This window comes from Marmota monax, unplaced genomic scaffold (assembly GCF_021218885.2).
Source record: "Marmota monax isolate L192 unplaced genomic scaffold, Marmota_monax_Labrador192_F-V1.1 WCK01_AAM20220418_F8-fsc00015, whole genome shotgun sequence".
NCBI classification, from domain to species: Eukaryota; Metazoa; Chordata; class Mammalia; order Rodentia; family Sciuridae; genus Marmota; species Marmota monax.
Genome location: NW_026692194.1, coordinates 4,895,476 through 4,917,882, shown reverse-complemented (window position 1 = coordinate 4,917,882; position 22,407 = coordinate 4,895,476). Strand labels below are relative to the sequence as shown.

Here is a 22,407-nt window from a genome sequence, read left to right as displayed (position 1 = left end):
TTGAGCAACATACCATCTGTGGTAACTTTGAAACATTTATATTTTTAGAGTTTTATTGAGAAAATAGGCTAATGATTACTGATAATGATTCATAAGCTATAGATGGATTTCCCATTTTACTGTACCTGTATCAATTTCATTGAAATATTCACAGAATTGAAAACTTGGGACTTTATGGGTAAAAGCTACCATTGAAGATGTAAAAGTTTTTTCCTATTATTATTATTATTATTATTTTTTAAATCTCATATCTATTTTTTCATGTGTTCTTACCCTTAAAGTTACTTGCTTAAATGAAGAGATCTTAGGGGGGGAAAACAACACACTATACTGAACTTATTGCTTATATTAACTATTTAAAATCTCAAGACAATGAAAACTTAACAGTACAACTATTCCTTAAAAAAACAAGAAGACACAACCAGCTGAGCACAGTGGCACATGCGTGTAATCCCAGTGATTTGTGAGGCTGAGTCAGGAGGTTGTTTCAAGTTCAAGACCAGCCTCAGCAACTTAGGGGGGCACCTAAGCAACTCAGACCTATTTCAGAATGAAAATTAAAATAGGGCTGGGGATGTAGCTTAGAAGTAGAGCACCCCTGGATTCAATCCCCAGTACCAAAACCGAAACAACAGAGAACTGTGTATGAAAATATAAATCGTGCAACTTTTACTTCAGTTCTTTTCTGTGCTGGAGATCAAAGCCAGGGCCTTGCATGTGCAAGGCAAGTGCTCTATCACTGAAGTACAACCCCAGCGCTGCTTCTCCTCCTCCTTTTTTTTTGTACCAGGGATTGAATCCAGGGAGGTTTAACCACTGAGCCACATTCCCAGCCCTTTTAAAATACTTTATTTAGAGTCAGAATCTGGCTGAGTTGTTAAATGCCTTGCTAAGTTACTGAGGCTGGCTTTGAACTTGCAGTCATCCTGCCTCAGCCTCCTATGCCACTGGGATTACAGGTGTGCACCACCATGCCCAGCTACAAACCCCAGCCTTTTTGCTAAGTTGCCCAGTGGTTTCAAACTTGAAATTTTCCTGCCTCAGTCTTCCAAGTAGCTGGGATTATAGGTGTGCACCACTAGGCATGGCATCTGTTACTTGCTTTTTGGGTATTGGATAATGCTGGTGATTTTATAAGCAAGAGGCCTTCAAAAAGGGTAGTTATACTCTGGCACTGGGTCTACTTCCCATTGTTCGCACCATCTCTGACAAGGAGGCAGGGAATCTAGGACTACTGTCAGGACTGTGACAGATGTACACATTACATTTTTCCTTAATGTTACTTGCTTTTCATGTTTAATATTGTTTATCCTTACAGTTACTCCATTTAAAAGGAGTTGTACATAAACTTGATGGTTGTTGTATGATAATTGCATTTCAGTTGCAGTTGCAAGTATATTCTTAGCTCTTTGTTTTCCCTGTTAGGGAACAGTTATCATCATTGCAAATCATGGCGACAGAATTGACATCCCACCTGGAGCAGTATTAGAGAACAAGATTGTATCTGGAAACCTTCGCATATTGGACCACTGAAAAGAATACTGTATACACTTTATACTAATTATGGGCTAAATAGTTTCTTACATTGAAATGTCTCTAGGATTCTAAAGTAGGCAGGTACTTGACTATGTTACTGTACCTTGCAGTGTTGATTTTTAGAGTTTTCTGCAATATACTTTTAGTTTAAGAAAAACAGATGGAGCAATACTTTCCCTCTTTGAAGAGGATCCTGAAAGTTCATCTTAAAGTGCAATATTGTTTAATCCTAAAACTGGGGCAGTTCTGTTGGAAGATTTTTATTAACAGAAGCCTCAGTGATGGTCACTTTGAATTGCCTGTGATTTCAAAAATAAAGCGGTGAAGCCATACACATGTATTCTTGAACTTTTTAATGCTAATTTTATGAATCAGCAAAATAAAATGGTTTGTTCTTGCTGAACAGACACTGTTTGGGTTGGAATATTTAAGTACTCACCAGCTAGTTATCTACTAAGTCCAGTTTTCTGCATTTCTAAGAAAAACACATTTCCAAAGGAAATGGAAGGTATTTAACCTCTCATATAGTTCTAAGACTGAGGTGCCTGCCATGTGCTCTAGACTCTCCATTTACTGAAAAAAAGTGGTATTTCTTTCCCCAGCTAAATGGTTGGAGTGGGCAGAGGTAGAACATTTCTTTCAGATCCTTGTACTGTAGTATGGAGAGATAAATGGCGTGGGGTAAGTTCCCTTTTCTTAAAGCTTCACGTCACTGAAAAATTTTCAAGAATAACCTTACAAATCAGGTCTGCTGGTAGATCAAGTCATACTTCCCAATTCTTCCGTACTTAAAAAAAAGTTGTCTTTTAAAGTCTCATAATTTTTTACACCTTTATTTTAGACAGCGTAAGAATCAATGACATACCTTCGTAATGATAAAGGAAAGAAAACAAGCTTTCCTTTTGAAAAAACTATAAAGCACAAAATAAGACTATTTCATTGTACATAATCACAAGATTAGGCACTCTGACAGGGTTAGGCAAGAGTCTTAGTGTGAGGTGAGGCACAGGCACTTTCACTTGTAGAGTGCTGCTGATTCTAATTTTTAATTTTGAAGGTAGGTATCATAAAAGTCTTTAATACCTTGTATTTCTGGCCCCCAAACAGCAGCCCATATTTTAAAATTTCTATTTCTCCCTGGTCTTTGTTCATATACACATTGAAAGTAACTTAAAAACAAGACTCCAAGGGGACCATACTTCATATGTTACCTAAATGTTAAAATGAGAACTCATAAGTAGGCATATTACATGAATACATAGTCTTACCTGTTAGGGGGAAAAAACCCAAACCCTTCATAGATACTTTTATAAAAATACAGCTATTAAACTGTAGCCTTCTGTATACCACTTCTGAAAAGTATTTAAACTAGTAGTTGCATAAATGCCAATATCTTATTATTATTCTTTCATGTATTTGGACTTTTGAGAAGGCTTTACCCAGCTGACATAACGGTGGTAGTAGAAAGATTAAATATGTAACACAAAGCCTGAAACTTGACATTGGTCACTAAAACAAAAACTGAATTCCTAAATCCAAGCAATCAAAAGATGTTTATTTTTTATAGAAAGATCTGTAAAAAAATAATTTTTCAAACAGCTTTACTTTCATAGAGAAAACTTTCTACAGAGGTTGACTAAGATTTTAATATTTTAAATTGTACCATCATTAAATAAGGTGGGACACCATATGAATTTCATTGCACTGGAAGAAATGCAAAGCATTTTTTAATATAAAGTATACAGAGCATTCTAGTCAACTACAGCTGTGTTACAGCTATGTGTTCTTTTGGATTTGGTCCAAAGAAACCTGAGTCTGTTTCCAGAGAGAATGAAAAATGTTATAGACACCTGATCAGTTACTCCTCACTTAAGAATGCACAAAAATGGCATTCCTTGTAGATCCCACTGAATCCAGTTTCCCAACACTGATACTTTCCTTTTCCCTTTCCCCCACCTCAGTTCACTTTGGGTTCCAGGTTCTCGAAACACAGGCATTCAGATATTCTTCAGAAACATACATGTCCCATGGTTAGATGAACTACCCAGTTTTCCAGTGAGTTGTCACCTCTTCTGTTCCCAGATCTCTGCCATATTTAGGTCCAAATCTTTAAGACCTTTTAAGGCTTGAAGATTTCCAGTGTAAAAAGCTACATCTGCTGTGACCAACCTAAACATTGGAGAGAAAAATTTTAAATTTCACTCTTTCTATCCAGATAAATGAGCAAGGCTCTCAGATTCCTATACCAGCTGCTACAATATTATTTAAATTCAGAATTCCTAGGGATAAATATCAACATACTTCTCTTGCCAGGATTCCTGCTATCATACAATTAACCATTTAATGCTTTATTTAAAAAAATAAATGTTTGGAAAAAGTATAAACAAATGCATGTTGAAGTCAGGTTCATTATAAACTCTACCCAGTAAAATCAGATGTATCTTAAAATAGAATGAATTTATAACTATTTTTGATTGGTTGTCACTAGAGTATATATGTATGCACTAAAATAGTAAAAGGAAAGAAATGGCAGGCTTCCTGAGCATTATAAGTACAAAAAAGAATTTAATACACAGATTTGGCGGGTGGTGTGGTAAGAAGCAACCCAAGGTTTCACACATTATAGGCATGTGCTTGCATCACTGAGCTACGACACCAGCCCAGATAGCAGACTTTTAAATTAATGTATGTGAAGCAAAGATGTCCTACACACCCATAAAATACCTCAATCCCAAAGGATCTTTACATACAATTATTTCCTAGTATGGCAATCAGAGTGTTAGGACAAATGGGTGATATGGCAAATGTAATTCATTTGATGGAAAAAAAAAATCTTTGCACTTTACAAATGGCAGATAAGCTACTGACACAGTTACATTTTTATCAATACAGTGTGGGATTCCTTATTGTGAAAAATGAATAAAATACTACTCCATATGAGATATTCAGCTTAACTTTGCTTCAATGTTAGTATTAGTAATCACATGTTGATTCAGTTACTTAAGGTATTCTTGTCTTGAAATCGGAGCACAATAAATGACAATATAAATGAATCTCAATACTATGAGTAAGTACGGTTTAAATTTTAAAAAATGTTGAATGATAGATTAAAAATATAACAGTCAATAGTCTTCTAAGGTTAGTCTGAGATAATGCCCACAGAGTACATGGTTTGGTCTGGCACAAAGGAGAGTTTATTCTAAGAAAAACTAGATGGTTAGCTCACCTTTCCAGTTCCTCTACTGACACTGAAGTGTCATATATGTCAAATGTGATGCCATAAAAAAGCATCACAGATATAAGTGAGCTGGATATATTTAAAATAAAAACTCTTACTATTCTAGCCTTTCGCAATTTTAGCTATAATGATGATTTAATAGAATAAATTGCTAAGAAAACAGTGTCTCCCTAAACCACTCACAATCCAGATTTTTCAAAAGGAAATAAGTATTCTGTAACTCATAATTCCAAATATATATAATCTCTACCAGCCACTTTATAAATGGCCTTCACAGCTACAGAAGAAAACTGGTAATGAATAATATTTAGACAGCACATAAAGGTCCTCCCCCACCAGTGAGCGGGTTTTCCCTCCCCTCATTTTTAAATTGTTGCATTATAATTATACATAATGGTGGGACTTCTTGTTATATATTTGTATATGCATACACTATAACAATATAATTTGGCCAATATCATTCCCCTGCACAGTACCTAATCATTATTTCTAATTTTAAATCTAAAAAATTAAGGCACACAGAGGATAAGATTTACCCAAAACTATCCAGCTAAAAAGTGGCAGAACTAGTATTTAACCCAAGTTTTCTGATTCTAAATCCTGTTTTCTTTTTAAATACACTATTTCAGAGGTAATATATAAAATTTGTTTGATAGTTTATAATATACTGTCCTACCTACACATTATTTTTCATAACTCTGAAAGAATTAAGGCAGATTTTATCCTTGTCATTTTACAAATGAGGGACAGAAATTGAATGACCTTCACATAGTCACAGAGCTACTGAGTAGAACTGAGTCCTTTGGAAAAGAAAGACTACTGAGTATCTAAAGACACAATAACTCCTCAAAACATGTAAAGAACTTAACATAATAACAGACAAGATAGCATCTTCATAGAGGAAAAATGCAAAATGTTGCTGATTTTATAACTTTGGTCCCCAGTATGACAGAACAGCATAAAGATAAAAACTAATCATTGAAACAATTCAATATGAGAATATGTGGTAAAAATATATTAAAAATCATACCCATTTTGAGGTCCTCCATCATTTATCACATTTAAGTGAGATAACTGCTTTTTCAAGTGAAGTTTGTAACTTGCATTAATTCTTAAAAATAACATCTGGAAAAGAAAATAAGCTTTCTTATAGTTCTCCTGAAATAGAAGACATGTGAGTTATCAATATTATTTGGAGAAAGTATTAAAAACAAAACCTTGTTGTTGTTTTTTTTCCTGTGGTGCTGGGGATTGAACCCAGGGCTTTGTGCATGTGAGGCAAGCCCTTTACCAACTGGGCTATATTCCCAGCCCCCAAACCTTGTTTTGACATAACTTTTAAAATGCTCCTCTGAAAAATAAGTAATTGCTTATTTTATTATCATTCTTCTCCTTAGTGGAACAAAAACTTTTTTCCCCCTTCTTGACAGTACCTCATTTAGCAATAAGATTGCCATTCTGTACTTTGGAAGAACTCCTGTGGGATATATAAGTGGGATTAAGCACAACAGGTAAAAAGAACAAAAGGTAGTGAAAAGTTTTATAATATGTAAACTTGATTTTAAAAAATACAATGATAAGGGCTGAGGTTGTGGCTCAGCAGCAGAGCGCTCACCTAGCGTGTGTGAGGCTCTGGGTTTGATCCTCAGCACCACGTAAAAAATAAATAAATAAATAAATAAAATAAAGGTTTTGTGTCCAACTACAACTAAAAAATAAATATTTTTTAAAAAAATACAATGATAGAGGCAAAAGTACCTTTATGTTTCTAACTAATAAAATCATTTCAAAGTATTTCATTATTGCTGCATGCAGACTTAATGAATGGTCCAATACTTGTTTGAGAAAGGTATGGCCTAAAACTGTATAAAACTGATCTATGGAAATGATTTAGTAGAATAATATTTTCTATGGGAAAAAGGTGTATATTTAGAACCACCAGTGGAAGTTTTGTATAATTACTGGTATTAAAGTGGCAACTTTTGCCCAGCTTTGATGAAAGAATCCTTTAAGTTACGACAAAAATAGAAACATATGAAGTAAATATATACCCAGCTCCCTGACCTGTACTAAGTCTTTCTCTCAAAATTCAAATGGCAAATTCAAAAGGTCAAAATGTCAGACATGGTGGTTCTTATATATGGAATGAAAAGGAAGGGTTAGCTAGGAAGTAATCAGAAGGAAAAAAGAGAACTAGTGGGCACTCATATCTTATGGCACTCCCTCAGTACTCTGGGCTCCAAAGGAGCTGGATGATAGTCATGAGGTTGTTAATGAAGTGGTAATAAATAATGCAGGGTGGAAGTCTCAGGTGGCCGAGAGAGGCCATCATTGGGAACAAATAGTAGGCAAGAGACATTAGGAAAACAATCCTCTACTCCCAAATACCACTCCTATGCAATCAACCAATTAGAGAAAAAACAAAATAAACTTGTCTAAATAACAAAATTATCAGTGGAAATTAAATTCACTTGATATACAACAGCTAGGCTTGTATTTATAACATTGTATCATTTATACCACTAGGCTTGAATGAGACCACCTGGTATAAAGGTAAAAAGTTAAAGGAGAGGGAAGGAGACTGGGAAGAAAGGAATGCTGGAAACTTTGAAGTTCTAGGTGAGGGAAACAAGGAGTGTAGAGATAAGGGAGGACATTAAAGAGTGAAATGAACTCTGTGATAATACTTTTATTATCAGATAAAATGCAACAGGAGTACAGCATCGATAATTTCACAGGTGAGAAGTGTCAAAGATCCCCATTTTGCTATTTTTCCTCCATACAATTATTCGAGATAAAGTAGAATGATTTAGTTATACATGTTAATTTTATTAACTCCATCATTAATTCTTTCCATTTTCAGTTCAGATTACAATCACAGTAACATTTTATTATTCATTGATAAATGGCAACTCTGATATTCAGAGACTTGTAATAATGTAATGAGTGACTTAAGTAGAATCTGGGACCTCTTAAAATGGACAAATGGAAAATCTGCTTTTCAGATTCCTGATCATATAGTAAAGCTATAGCTCTCACCTAGCAGCTACCACCTATCACTTTGAAATTAGAAAATTTTATCAATGTTCCATTAGTCAAATTAACAATCTAAAAAAGGTTAAAAATCATATCAGAATATGAATTAAGCTTAACTGTGCAAAAAAACATGTGAAAAACATCCCAGTCTGAGGGAATTACTACTCACCTGTGTTTGTTCTTCTGGAAGAAGATCAAATATAGCTTCATGCATTTTGGCCATTTGCTTACAAATATTCCTGAAACAGGCAGAAGGAACGGGAGCTTTCACTTCATACTGGTAGGGAGAAACAGAGCAATGTTTAGGTCATTTGCAGGTATCGTATCTCTATTATTCCCTAAGAGAGATGTTTCCCCACCTCCACATACCTGCCTCTAGTACAGGGTTCAAGCTTACACTTCAACTGTGATTTGTACTCCTCACACAAATCTTGAGAAACTTATTCAATATCTTAATCTATTTTATGGCAACGAAAATACCCTAGTGGTTAATAAGAACAGAGGCCACTTCCAATCTTAAAACTGGTTGTTTGGGTTCAAATCTCTCAGCTCCTCCAAATCTTAGCTATTTAATAGAATCATAAAATATGTGGCTATTTGTGGCTGGTTTCTTTCATTTAACAATGTTTTTACAGTTCATGCTACAGTATGTATCAATACTTCATTTCTTTTTATGGTTAATATCCCACTGTATGGATAGACCACATTCGTTTATCTATTTTTCAACTGATGGACATTTAGGTTGTTTGTAGAAACAACCTACTACGTTTTGGTATTATGAGTAGTACCATGAACATTTGTGTACAAGTTTTTGTGGAGACAAACATTTTCACCTTTTTTGGGTATATACCTAGTGTGGAACTCCATGTTTAATCTTATGAGGAAATGCCAAACTATTTCCAAAGTGGCTGTGCCATTATAAAATACAACTCTAATGTCTCTATATCCTCACCAAAACTTTTTTTTTTTTAAACCATTATAGTGAGTTTTATAAACCCCTCAGTGCTGGGTTGAATAACATCCCCTCAAAATTCATGTCTACATGGTACTTCATGAGGTCATACTCATTAGAATGGGCCCTAAGTCCATTGACTGGTGTCTTTATAAAGAAGAAAATTCCGACATGGAGATACACAGAGGGAATAAAACCAAGTGAAGACAGAGGCAGATACTGGTGTGATACAGTTGCAAGCGAAGGAATGCCAAGGATTGATAGCAATTGCCAGAAGCTGGAAAAAGGCAGGGGGTATGGATTCTTCCCTAGAGTTCATCCTCCCTGACCTGTTAATTTAGCAGCCCCCCCCCCCCCCCGGTCTCCAGAACTGTCAAAGAACAAATTTCTGGTTTTTAATTTTTTTAAGATGTTGATGAACCTTTATTTTATTCATTTATTTATATGAAGTGCTGAGAATCAAACCCAGTGCCTCACACATGCTAGGCAAATGCTCTACCACTGAGCCACAGCCACAGCCCAAATTTCTGTTGTTTTAAGACACTCAGTTTGTGTTGATTTGTTATGGCAGTCCTAAAAACTTAGACCCTCAAACTTTCCTTCGCCCCTGTTTTCCCTAAAGATACTCTTTTCCCCCTTTTTATTTCATCACTATCACAATTCTTGAGTCACCTAAACTTGACACTATACTTCTTTACTCTCAAACCCTTAAAATCTGGGTCCTGCCACCACCCAAATTACCTTCCCTTAATACTCTTATAATACTCTTCAGAAATTTCTTTTGGGGGGAAAATAAAATCACTAAGACATTCTTTCTTCCAAATTCAGTAACTTTCCTAGAACTCCTTCCTCATCACTATAGTATTTCAAGCACCCTCAATTTTAAATCCTGTCCTCATATAGCAAGAACTATGTTCTCCTGGCCCTTTCCCTCTTGACCTTACTCTTTGTCAGTCTCTGGTCTTCTAAATACAAGGCATCTTTCACCATTAAACTACCTTATTATCTCCTCTTTTCTCTCATCAATTTCATCCAATCTTGTACCTTCTACTTATTTCTAGTCCTGAAACATTTTCTTGGGTTTAAGTCCCACATTTCATACGTGTGCCATTCAAAAACTGAATTATCATAAGCTTGCCCAATCCTCCTCCTCCTCTTTGTTTCCACAAGGATTACTAAACCTCCTGGTCACACAGACTTGGAAGCTCCAACTCAGTTTTTCCTCTTCCTTGTTTCAAATCAACAACTAAGCCCATAAATTGTATTTAAAATTTTTTTTGTACATAAGTTTGGACTTCAGGACAGTTTTTAAACTTCTACACTACTGACATTTTAGGCTATATTTGTTATGGGTGCTGTCCTGTATATTTAGTAGCATCTCTGGTCTCTACTTGCTAGTTGGCAGTAGCACCTCACTCCCTAGGTATGACAACCAAAAATGTGCTCAACATTTCTGAATGTCCCCTTCTGGGAACAGGGACAAAACTGACTCAATTAAGAAACACTGCTCTATGTAAGGCCTTTAATACAATCACCTGAACAAATGCCATCATATTTTAACTAGTTCAATAAAAAAGTCAAAGAGTTATGGATCATAAACTTAAATATAAAACCCCAAACAGTAAAAATGCCAGAAGAAGCCAGGTATGGTAATGGCAATGGCTCAGGAGGCTGACGTAGGAGGATCCCAAGTTCAACGGCAGCCTCAGCAACTTAGTGAGATTCTGTCTCAAAATAAGAAAATTTTAAAAAGGGCTGGGGATGTAGGTCAGTGGCAAAGTGCCACTGGATTAAATTCCCAGTACCAAAACAAAGTAAACACAACAACAAATTCTAGAAAAAAATACTGCAGAATAACTTTGTAGCTCCTTAGGCTAGAATACAAGAAGTATTTAATAAAAAAAATGATAAAATAGATTTGATCAAAATTAAAGATTGCTCTTTATAAGACACTGTTAACAAAATAAAAAGTCACCGACTTGGAAAAAATATACAAACCACATATCTGATAAAGGACTTAGAGCTAAGATATATTAAAAAATTCACATCTCAAGAAGAAGATAATCCAATTTTTAAAAAATAAGCAAAAAAATTGAAAAACATTTTTACTAAAGAAAAGGTATGAATAGTAAACAAGCACATGAAAATATTTTCAACTTCTTAGTCATTATTTAAGCTAAATCCACAATGTGGGGCTGTGGGGTATAGCTAAGTGGTAGAGTGCTTGCCTAGCATATGTGAGGCCCTGGGTTCAATCCCCAGTACTAAACAAAACAAAAACAAAAAACAGTGAGATATCATGTACATATTAGAGACTAACATTAAAAATTAGGTAGACCCTAGAAAGTAATGGTGACAATGAAGAGCATCTAGAACTCTAGTCTCATACATGGTAAAAAGGACAGCAAAGAGATACTTCAGAAAATAATTTAGCAGGTTTTTTAAAAAATAAATTTACCATGAAGTTTTACATTTCCATAATCCACAATCAATCCTATTTCAAGTATATACATTAAGGAAATGAAAACATATATCCACACAAAGAATGTATATGCATATATAACAGCCCCAAACAGGAAAACCCCCAAAGTTCTATCAACTGGTAAATGGATAAACAATTAGCAATATAGTCATAGAATGGAGACTATTCTATAATAAAAGAAAACAAACTACTGACACATAATTATAACATCCATGAATTCCAAAAGCATTAATCTAAAAGTAAGGAGGCTAGCCCAATAGGATATGTTCTGTATGATTCCATTTAAAGGACATTTTGCAAAAGGAAAAACTAAACTATAAGTGCCCCAAAAGAACGTTTACTTGTGACATTTTTTATCTTGATTGTAGTAGTTCCACTACTTTATATATTTGTTAAAGTCATCACACCATGTATTTAAAAAGGGTAAATTTTACTGAATGTAAATTATACCAATAAACCTGATTTAAATTGCTTAGCTTTCTTCTGATAGCCACTGATCTTCACTATCTTCCCAACATATCCCCCACTCTTCTACTCACACCAGTGCACCCTAAACAGAGCTACCTTCTATTCACCCTAAATAGAACTGCTACCCTTGTTATTAACAATAGCAAAATATTAGCAGCCAATATTTACTAGGACTTGCTTATAGTTAGATATATGATAAAAGAAAAGCATTCCACATATATTATCTCATTAATCCCCATTACAACCTTATGAGGTAACCTCTATTACTCCCATTTAGAAATGGAAACGGAGGCTTAAAAAAAAAAATAAGAGTTTGCCCAAGGTCCTTCAATGGCTAATGTGTAACATACATGGGATCTGAATTTAGGTCTACCTGAATCTAAATTACTTCCTTGTGATTTCTAACAACATGTTTTCTCAGGCTTTTTCTCAGAGATATCTTCACCTCAACTTTATATGCCCTAATCTTATCTTTAAAAGCAAAATTTATATGCATACTACATCTATAAAACTATCTCATATCTTCCTCTCCAATTGGCAACCATCTCTTTTAAAGTATTAAATGCTCCAATGCATTAAAACAATTCCTTCTTAAGGAATATTAATACATATTCTACTTCTTGTCATTATTGATATACTTCCCCTGCTAGATATTTTGCTATCCCAACAAGATATTCACCTTTGTGTTAGCCCTCTGTCATCTAATGCGATGGTTTGTACGTAACTTACTAAATGAATGTGAATGAGTGGTGGCTGTGGCTAAGATATTAATCTAGCTGCTACTACACATATTAATGTCTCACTCTATCCAAGCAAAAATACCCTTTTTAGGATCAGTCTATATTTTATACTGTGCCATTGCTCCCAAAATTATAAAGAAAATAAAAGCTAAAAAATGAAAGGTAAACCCAAACCAAACCCTGTCTTGTTATTTTGGTATGAATTAAACACAGGATTAAACTCCTGGGAAACACATGAAAGCAAACAGGACAGAGAATGGCAAGGAGAGACTTGTTAATATAAGGAAATTGTGCATGCCAGGTAACAGAAGTCATCAATGGGAAAGACAGTAGAGAGAACACTGTGTTATAAAGACAGACAACATTCTTCAAGTCAATGATACTAAAAACAAAATAAAAACAAAAGACAAAAGGGGAGGGGAATATTCTAGTTTATAGAAAACTTAAGGGACTTAACCAAATGCAATAAGTAAACACATAGAAGTCTTTGTTGAAACAAATTATTGGGAAAAGATATTTTGGAACAATTAGAAGTTTCAAATATGAGAAAAGATGTTAGATAATATTGGAAGACTATTAATTTCCTTAGATATTAATGTGTGATTATTAGAAGAGATCTGTTCCTAGTTTTAAAATTCTTTTACTTAAGAATTTAGGAATGAAGTAAAAAATTTTAGTAAAAAATTCTAAAATACTCATAACTGTTAAATATAGGTGAATACGAACACAAAGTTCATTAAGTCACAAAGTCTAGTCATACTCTTTTTCAAAACCCATCTATGACCAAAATGACAAATTAAAGTCAGGATTATAAGAGTATGGGCAAAGTTTGGTTTTGCTTCATTATATCCATAGCCTACTATTAGTTCCACTATTTAACATTTACTTTATCCTACAATGTTAGCAGTTTACAGTCCTCTGTTTTGTTAGATGGTAAATTTCTTGAGGACAGATGCGTGTTACTGAATTTTGCTACACAGAAGACTTATATCAAAAAGCAAACTGGTGGAACTGAATTGCTTCTGAATTTAGCTTGTACTTGAAACCCACGAAGAAAAGACACTGTGGTCTGAGAACTCTTAGGAGTTACAGACCCTTTCAGAGAATCTGGGAAAAATCATTTTCATAAAAGCACTAAAACGTTTATCTTTTTTTACTCCTGTTTCCTCATGACTGCATCAGTTTTTAGATGACTTATGATATCATGATTCTGAAGACTAATGGAAAATATATATGTATATTGTGTTTTAAGATTTCTTAGCTTTAGGGCTGGGGTTGTGGCTCAGTGGTAGAGTGCTTGCCTAGCATGTGTGAGGAGGCACTTGGGTTCGAACCTCAGCACGACATAAAAATAAATAAAAATAAAGGCATCAACTCTTGAAAAAGGAAAAAAAAAAGCTTTCTTAGCTTTAATTTTTAATATGATATCTCAATGAAATGTGAAAACTGGATCAACAAAAAGCTCTTTGGGACTTATTACTTTCATAAATATAAAGGTGTCCTGTGAACAAAATTTAAGACCTAGTAAATAACTAAAGTATTGTTTCCCAAGTACTTCTCTCTCACTGTCATTTTCAAAGGATTAAGCACATGCCTATGTGTGAATGGACGCCACTTTACCTTGCCCTTTTATGATTTTTACATGCCTGCTGTTCCTGACAATTCAGAATGTTAAAGATGTAAGTAGAAAATAAGGGAGAGAAATGAATTACAGTAGATGGGGTAGAGAGAGAAGATGGGAGGGAAGGGGAGGGGGGATAGTAGAGGATAGGAAAGGTAGCAGAATACAACAGTCACTAGTATGGCAATATGTAAAAACGTGAATGTGTAACGGATGTGATTCTGCAATCTGTATACGGGGTAAAAATGGGAGTTCACAACCCACTTGAATCAAATGTATGAAATATGATATGTCAAGAGCTTTGTAATGTTTTGAACAACCAATAAAAAAAAAAGATGTAAGTAGAAGAAAAAGCAAATCAAAGTTCCTTGCTCAGTAAGGTTTATTCTAAGTATGATCTTGGGCATAAAGTCGACACTAAATAAACCTTCAAACATCCAAGTTACAAAATTTCTTCTTTCCCCCAAAGATATGCATTGAAGAATATAGGAAAAGCAAAGAGTAAAGGATAGGGCAAAAGTGAGTGGGGCTGATTAAATAACATTTTTGGAAGATACCCTTCCAGTATTTCTTATAGAACATCACTTTATTTAATGACCTATGGGAATGAAAAGAAACAGACCCTAGAATTGTCTCTGAGAGAAACAATAAAGCACCTCAGACTCTTAGAGCATTTTTCAGCTTGGAAAATAAAGTCACATACTTTATTTCAAATAAATTTCCTTTTTTTCTTATGGATTCTTGTCCTTACAATTCTGTCTTTGGAAGGCTTTCAAATTGTTTGTTTTGAAGAAGGTATACATTTGTTGATGCAGCCAACATAAAAATGCTTCTATGAAGGAATTATCTCCCTTACTCTCTCCCACCTCTGGCCTTTAGAAGATGAATATAAAATTGACATTTTATTGAGTTGTTTTCTAAACTCTGGGGGAGTTGATTTGTTAAGATGTCTGTGACCACTTTGGTGTCAAAGAAGATGGACACATTTTCCTTAAAAACTGTTTATAAATTCTGCCAGTTGGTATATATCTTTTAAAAATTTAGATTCTAGTATCACATTTTAACTTATGTATAACATAAAGGATCCTCTATAAAATGAATAGTCACAATACTTTTAAGCAGAGCCTAATGATTTTCATAAATTATTACCTTCGATAACAGCTTGTCAAATAAGCTATCCATTATCGCTACAAGTTTAGCTGATATTTCAGCAATGTGGTCATGGTAATCCTGAAATGAGAAATGATATTGTATTTTATAGTTCCTGAGACACATACAAAAATATTTAACAATTAAGGAATTAAATTTATGAACTTCAATAGAAAATACATGAAAAATACCTTAGTGATATGATCAAAATGCCTAAGCATGTTATATTGCTTAGGTGGTAGTCGAGCTTCAAAATGAGCCCGGATCACAGGAATGTAGTGCACAATTAACTGCAAACATCGTGAAGAAAGAGCTAAAGATTCAGGGAATGGGTACATAATGGAGAAACAAAAATTGTTGATTTTAATTACATAGGCAATTAAATTTAAAATGTCCATTAATTTCATAAAGAACCCCAGTTTATTTCATAAATGAAGAGCACCATGGTAAAGGTAACCCATTTCATTTTTAAGAAAATAATTTAGTGCTAAATAATTCAATGAATATGCTGTTTTCTTAATGGACTTGAGTTGCTAGCATTACAAGTATGAGGACACTAACAAGACAATTATTCTCTTCTGACATTCAGATACCTTTCACCCCAAAGTACTTCTTAAATATATTACATATTATTTAACATTTTCCAGAGTGAAGCAGCTTCTAAATAATTTATTAAGAGTTAAGAGTGGAAATTCCTTATATAATTTCCCCAGATTCGTTTTTCAATTATAACAACACAAAAGAGAATAAAGTAGCATTTGCCACTTTTATAGCCTTTGGTTAGAGCCATGAAACTATCAGGTATGATAAAAACAGGGTAAGAAGAATTACATCATTATAATACCTTAACATTTGAATGAAATACAAGAATCCATACCCAAATTTTTTGTAGTTATTGTTTTTAGTCCAACAACTTGCAATGCACCAGCTCCAAGAACTAACTGGCAACTTCTTGAATTGAAGTACTAAGAAAGGAAGAAGGGGGAAAAAAAAACAAAAAACAAAAAAACCCAAACTCAACGATATATTAAAAGCCATTCTTTTATATCCTGATGATGTGTTAACTATCCTAAAAATACATTCCTTTTTCCTCTCATTCAAGGACCAAATGAATTTTCTAGTAGAAGCAGTTAGGATCTATTTATGTAATAATGAAAAAAAAAAAAAAAAAAAGGAAGAGGGGAATTCTAAATGACAATATTTACTTTTGATAAATAAAAAATTGAAATTCTAAAAGTTTTCAGAAACTTATCTTTAGTTCCCATTCATAATACTAATTTAGTTTCAGCATTCTTATTCAAACATCCTGTTTTCAAAAGAGTAAAAATATTTCTTGACTAAAATTCAAGTTCAGGGCAATATTGATAGAATAAAGGTTTGAAAAAAAATAAAGCTTTTCCTATATTCTAACAATTAAAAATATCTGTCAATATGAAATGGCTGAATAAAATTATCACATTTTCATTTTACATCAATTGTTCTGAAAGAATGATGTAAGAAAAATCTCTAACCTTAGTGAGATGAATTTTGTAATGTTCAGTGAATTCCTTCCATGCACATTTGAAACCAGTCCAGGTTTTTTGACCTAAGTGGCCTCAGTCATGTTCAGCACCTAACGAACAAATCATCTCCTGTCTCCAATGTCATTAACAACTCTATGAGTGTAATGAGGAATCACTAAATGTAGAGTGAGAAGGAAGCAGGAAGCCCTTTCTCTAGTAACATGTGATGCAACCACAATTAAATAACACAAAATTAATGTCTTAAAGATAACTTGACCTTGAAATGTCTTAGAGTTGAAAGGTTAGTTATATCCTAATGGGTTAATTCTTTTAAGTATATTTCCATAAAAAGGTAAAATCATACACACCTTCAACAAATCTGACAGACGAGTAAGCATGTCAGTAGTAACAGATGGGATGTTATCCACACACTGGCAATATTCAAGGATAATTCTTATTAACAGCAATACAGTTCTATAAGAAAAGAAAATGTCCCAAAGGCAATCAAAACAAAAAAATTTAAACTGATTTGGCATATAAAAAAATCAAATTACTTATTAGTTTGATGCATCTCTGAGGATATGCTATTTTTTTTTTAAAGAGAGAGAATGAGAATTTTTTAATATTTATTTTTTAGCTTTCGGCGGACACAACATCTTTGTTTTGTATGTGGTGCTGAGGATCGAACCCGGGCCGCACGCATGCCAGGCAAGCTTGAGTCACATCCCCAGCCTGATATGTTGATTTTGATAACTGCTAAATTATGTGTTTCGCCTAAAAGTGCAACAGGTTCTGGTCTAATGTAGACCAAAAGAAGCACTTAGAGTGGAAGATTTAAGGATTTGTGTAATTACAGAATCAGTACTTACATGACACTGAGAATAAGTGGCTTGTCAGATTTTGTACTGTAAGCATAGTACTTGGTTTATGGCATTCTTATTAAGAAAGTCTCTTCAATAAGGGAAGTATTCTATTCTTTGGCCAATTCCAAAACAACGACAAAAAGACTAGCCAGCATTTCTGATTAATTGTGTAGCAGGTTTCAATCATAAGTACTGAATTGATGAAGGGAACCTAGTCCAGAGTTTCTTAGTGAGATGAAAATGAAAAAGAAGCCATAACAGCATCTAAGGAACATATTACGTAAGAAGTTTATTCATAGGTCAAAAGATTCTCCAAAAATGAAAAATTACCAGCTCATTATAGAACAAGCTAAAAAGACACACTACTGGAAGATTAAATGAGACTAAAATTAAGAGAAAAAGAACCATTTATTATAGAATATCTAAGTTCACCGAAATGCTCAGAAATGAAAAATCCACATAAAATAATACTTTATAAAAGTACAAAGAATCTAGGGCTGGGGCTGTACTCAGTAAAGCATATCAGGAACCACTGAATCAAGAAAGATAACATTTAAACTGGGATGGTAGAGCACACCAGTAATCCCAGTCTCTTGAGGGGCTGAGGCAGAAGTTTAAGGCAAGCTGGGGCAACTCTGAGAGACTCCATCTCAAAATAAGAAATGAAAAAAAGCTTTGAATGTAGCTCAGTGGTAGAGCACTTGCCTAGAATGTATGGGGCCCTGGTTTCAATTCCCAGTACTGCACAGAAAAAAAGATAGCACCTAGGCTCTATATAGCTTAACTAGAGCCTGCTCTATTTGGCATGAGTTCACTGCACATTTTTCATAATCTTCTCCCAGAAAACATAATAACCCACCTTTATTCAGGTAGTTCAGTTTTTTGGCAATACACTCTGCCTGAAAAGTCAGAGCCAGAGAGAGGGACCATTTCCATCAAGCACATGAAGTGCAACCAGATAAAGGAGGAAAGTTAAAGGAGAGAAAAGAGATGAGATTACAGAGGGTTGAACAAAGCTTAGCTCTATTGGAAACAAGGAAGGACTCCTGAGGATAAAGGAAATGAGGCTTTAGTTTGGAATTTGTGTATTTTTAGAGATTGAAATATGGATTAAAAAACAAACAAACCCATATTAACTCTGTACATGCTTTTTGAGAGCTTACTATAGTGCCAAGAAAAATAATAACGGTAAGACATGATCGCCTACCTTTGCAGAATTCAGTCTTACCAAGGAGACATACACATAAAGGAATAATTTAACTATACTATAGTAAGTTCCATGATAAGGCTCATAGAGGTCCTTTCTTCCCGGAAAGGGCAGCTATTTCAGAAAACTCTTGGTGACAAGAAGCAAAGAAGGAAAGTGAATGATGGTCTAGATATTGGGAGTTAGATCTAAATTCTAATTCTGACTTTATTTGGGCCACCTTGTTAATCACTTAACCTTCTAAGCTTCAATTCTTGTAACTCAGAAAGGAAACAACAATCTCTGACATGTCTATTTCACTAAGTGATGATAAAGATCAAATGAGATCAGATATATGAAAATACTTAAAACTATAAAGTGCTATTAAAGAATATGAAAATAGGGCTGGGGCTGTAGGTTAGTGGTACAACACTTGCCTCGCAGGTGTGAGACCCTGGTTTCCATCCTCAGCACCATATAAAAAAATAATAATAAAAAAATAAAGATATTGGGTCCATCTACAACTAAAAAAATAAATAAAAAGAATATAAAAATTTTTTAAATGGGTAAGAAGATAATATTTAATTACCAATTTTAAAAAGGCCTGTCATGCCAAACATAATGCTGGAATTTGTATATTTCTTTGTTACCTTGAATTAGAGATGTTTATTAATAAAAAAGTAAAAGATCTAACAACTGGAATTATGAAAAACAACCACCAATATATTAGAACTGTGCTAAAATGGGTCACACATGGTGGCACATAACTGTAATCCCAATGGCTCAGGAGTCTGATGCAGAAGAAATCACAAGTTCAAAACCAGGCTCGGCAACTTAACGAAACCCTAAGCAACTCAGCAAGACCCTGTCTCAAAATAAAATATAAACAAAAGCTGGGGATGTAGCTCAGTGGTTAAGCGCCCTTGGGTTCAATCCCTGGTATTAAAACCAAACCAAAACAAAAAGAACTGTGCTAAATGATTTACAGCATTACCAGTTTTAACATTTTGAAGGCTCCAGAAGCCATGATTTAAACTACTTCATGCTATACTACAGACTAAGAAAGCATAAGAAAAGAAGATGGCAAGAACCTATGATGGTAATAAATTCAAAGAGCCACTACATCATTCATGGCTGTCTACATTTCTTATTACATGAGAAAAATCAAGGCCTCTTTTATTAACCCAGTGATAAAGCACACATAGAATACAGAAAATAAAAAGGAATCCATAAAATTTCCTTTAAATACTTCATTAGGATTTAAAATTGTTAATCCAAAATTCCTTATTCACTTCAAGAGGAAAATAGAAGACTTATATTTCAAATAATCGACTCAACTAATAAAGACAAATATACTACTCACCCAACAACAGCATACTGTTGTCCCTCAACAATGAGAACTTCAGCTGGTTTTCTTTCTTCTGTAGGTAAAAGAGGAAATCAAATAAACAAGAAGGGGTATGTATATGGTGAAACAAAATACTGGAGAAAACCACTAAAAACAATAATTCTGTTTTCAGGCCTGAAACTATCTCATTTCTGGAAACAAATATCTACTTCTTCAGAAGCAATTTGGTAGAGTAAATAAAGTACTTTGGGTTTGGAGTTAGATTTGATTTTAGTCTGGGTATTACCAATTATCAATTACCTTAAGTCAATAACTTCTCTGAGACTCAATCTGTATCCATGAAATACTTCAGGATTGCTGCTAATGATTGTTGTTAAAGATTATAAACTGCCAACCCTCTAGGCCTGGCACATGGTACTTAAAACAAAATTATTATTAGTTTGGAAAGGCAGAACTAGCTTTTTGACTTGCTGTCTTTATTACTGTCGTTATCATTATTAGAATATGAGTTAGTTAGGCTGGGGTTGTGGTTCAGCAGCAGAGCACTCGCCTAGCATGTGCCCTGGCACGTGAAGCCCTGGGTTCTCGATCCTCAGCATTTATTAAAAATAAATAAATAAAATATTGTGTCCAACTACAACATACATACATACATACATAAAATATGAGTTAATTTCTAAATTTAATGGACAGATTATGTATTTTCTGTATTTTATCTTTTTTTTCCTTTCCTTTCCTTTCTGGTACTAATTGAACCCAGGATCACTTTAGCACTGAGCTACATCCCCAGTCTTTTTAAATTTTGAGACAGTGTCTCACTAAGTTGCTGAGGCAGGTCTCATACTTGAGATCCTCTTGCCTCAGCCTCCTGAACCACTGGGATTGTAGGTATGCACCACTGTACCCACCTATATATTTATTTATTTAATTTTATTTTTTTAAAATATTTATTTTTAGTTATAACAATATCTTTATTTTTATGTGGTCCTGAGGATTGAACCCAGTGCCTCATGCATGGTAGGCAAGTGCTCTACCTCTGAGCCACAACCCTAGCCCCCACCTATATATTTCATTTTTAAGATTTCAACTTAGAAGTTATTCTGTTTTCATAGTATGACATTTCTTATTATTATGTAACAAAATTCAGCATTTTGTGGTGAAAAGAACAGGAGACTGGATTATCATCCTTGATCAGACAAATGAATTAACTGCTACAGTCAAATCATTTCTTCCCTAAGATTCAAGTCCCTTTGAACTATTGGACAAAAAAGTCTACTACCTCTTTTCTTTCATGAAAAGAAATCCATTGTGGTAAAATTTCTACACACAATTCATTATGTCCTTTGGATTATAAATTTTTTTAGAGTAAGGACTGTTTCGGAACCAGCTCTCTATATTACAAAGAAGGAACACAGTGATGTAGGTAAGAGCAAGAACCCAAATGTCAGTCAGTATACCTGAATATGAATCCTACTCTACTACCTCCTAGCTATGTAACTCTAAGTTACCTAAGCCCTTTTGCCTCAGTTTCCATATTTATTAGGTGATGATATTAACAGCATCTAGATCATGGACCTGTAAATGATAATGATGTGATACATGTAAAGTACTTAGAACGGTGTCTAGCACCAAATAAAAACTCAATGGCGGGGTGTATGGGTGTGTGTGTGTGTTTGGCAGCAGTAGAGCATTTGCCTAGCACGTGCGAGGCCCTGGGTTCGATCTTCAGCAACACATAAAAATAAATAAATAAAATAAAGGTATTGTGTCCAATTACAACTAAAAAGTAAATATTAAAAAAAAAAAATCAGTATAGTTGCTATTCACTAACTTCATTTCCCCAATGCTAGCCGCACCCTAATGATTCAATAAATATATGGTGGATAAATAATAACCCAGGATCTTTATCTTAATAAGAACTACTAAAATATTATTCATAAAAGGGTAAAGGCTGAGGAAGAAGAAAAGTATTTAAGAGAAACCTCATACTACCAGAATCCTACAAAGAGGGATTGAAAATAGTTCACTTTGTAGGAAAACATTTAATTCAATCATTCCACATTTAAAAAAATATTTTAATTTAAAAAATCATTCTGTTTGTATAATAGTAGACTTCAAAGACTGAGCTTTCAGAGAAAGAAAACAAGTCCTAGCTGTCTGGCATGGCACCTCACATAATAGGTTATCAATAAAATACAGCTTGCAAGACTAGATGAGTGATAAGTTATGAAGGCTTTGTTTTGCTAGTATCATATAATCAGTTAAAAATTGCAACCTGACATAGTT

General features: G+C 34.1%; 2 protein-coding genes across 14 annotated transcripts in view; one reads left to right on the top strand and one right to left on the bottom strand.

The window, feature by feature from the left end:
- Ugp2 (UDP-glucose pyrophosphorylase 2) overlaps nt 1-1,868 on the top strand; it is a 185,688-nt gene extending 183,820 nt beyond the window's left edge. For all 6 annotated transcript variants that reach the window (XM_046423003.2, XM_046423030.2, XM_046422989.1 and 3 more), the window contains one exon: nt 1,426-1,868. In XM_046423003.2, the coding sequence (XP_046278959.1) occupies nt 1,426-1,533 (108 nt within the window). In that variant the 3' untranslated portion in view covers nt 1,534-1,868. The remainder of the gene's footprint in view (nt 1-1,425) is intronic.
- A 1,202-nt stretch (nt 1,869-3,070) lies between these two features.
- The window catches only part of Vps54 (VPS54 subunit of GARP complex), an 89,007-nt gene continuing 69,670 nt past the window's right edge, over nt 3,071-22,407 (bottom strand). For 4 of the 8 annotated variants that reach the window (XM_058572702.1, XM_058572719.1, XM_058572726.1 and 1 more), the window contains 8 exons: nt 20,137-20,194; nt 17,093-17,198; nt 16,100-16,187; nt 15,414-15,535; nt 15,223-15,303; nt 7,980-8,087; nt 5,805-5,932; nt 3,071-3,705 (listed from right to left, as the gene is read on the bottom strand). In XM_058572702.1, the coding sequence (XP_058428685.1) occupies nt 3,600-3,705; nt 5,805-5,932; nt 7,980-8,087; nt 15,223-15,303; nt 15,414-15,535; nt 16,100-16,187; nt 17,093-17,198; nt 20,137-20,194 (797 nt within the window). In that variant the 3' untranslated portion in view covers nt 3,071-3,599. Of the gene's footprint in view, nt 3,706-5,804; nt 5,933-7,979; nt 8,088-15,222; nt 15,304-15,413; nt 15,536-16,099; nt 16,835-17,092; nt 17,199-20,136; nt 20,195-22,407 lie in introns of those variants that run through there. The other 4 variants (XM_046422979.2, XM_046422982.2, XR_009224937.1 and 1 more) reach the window with 3 other exon arrangements.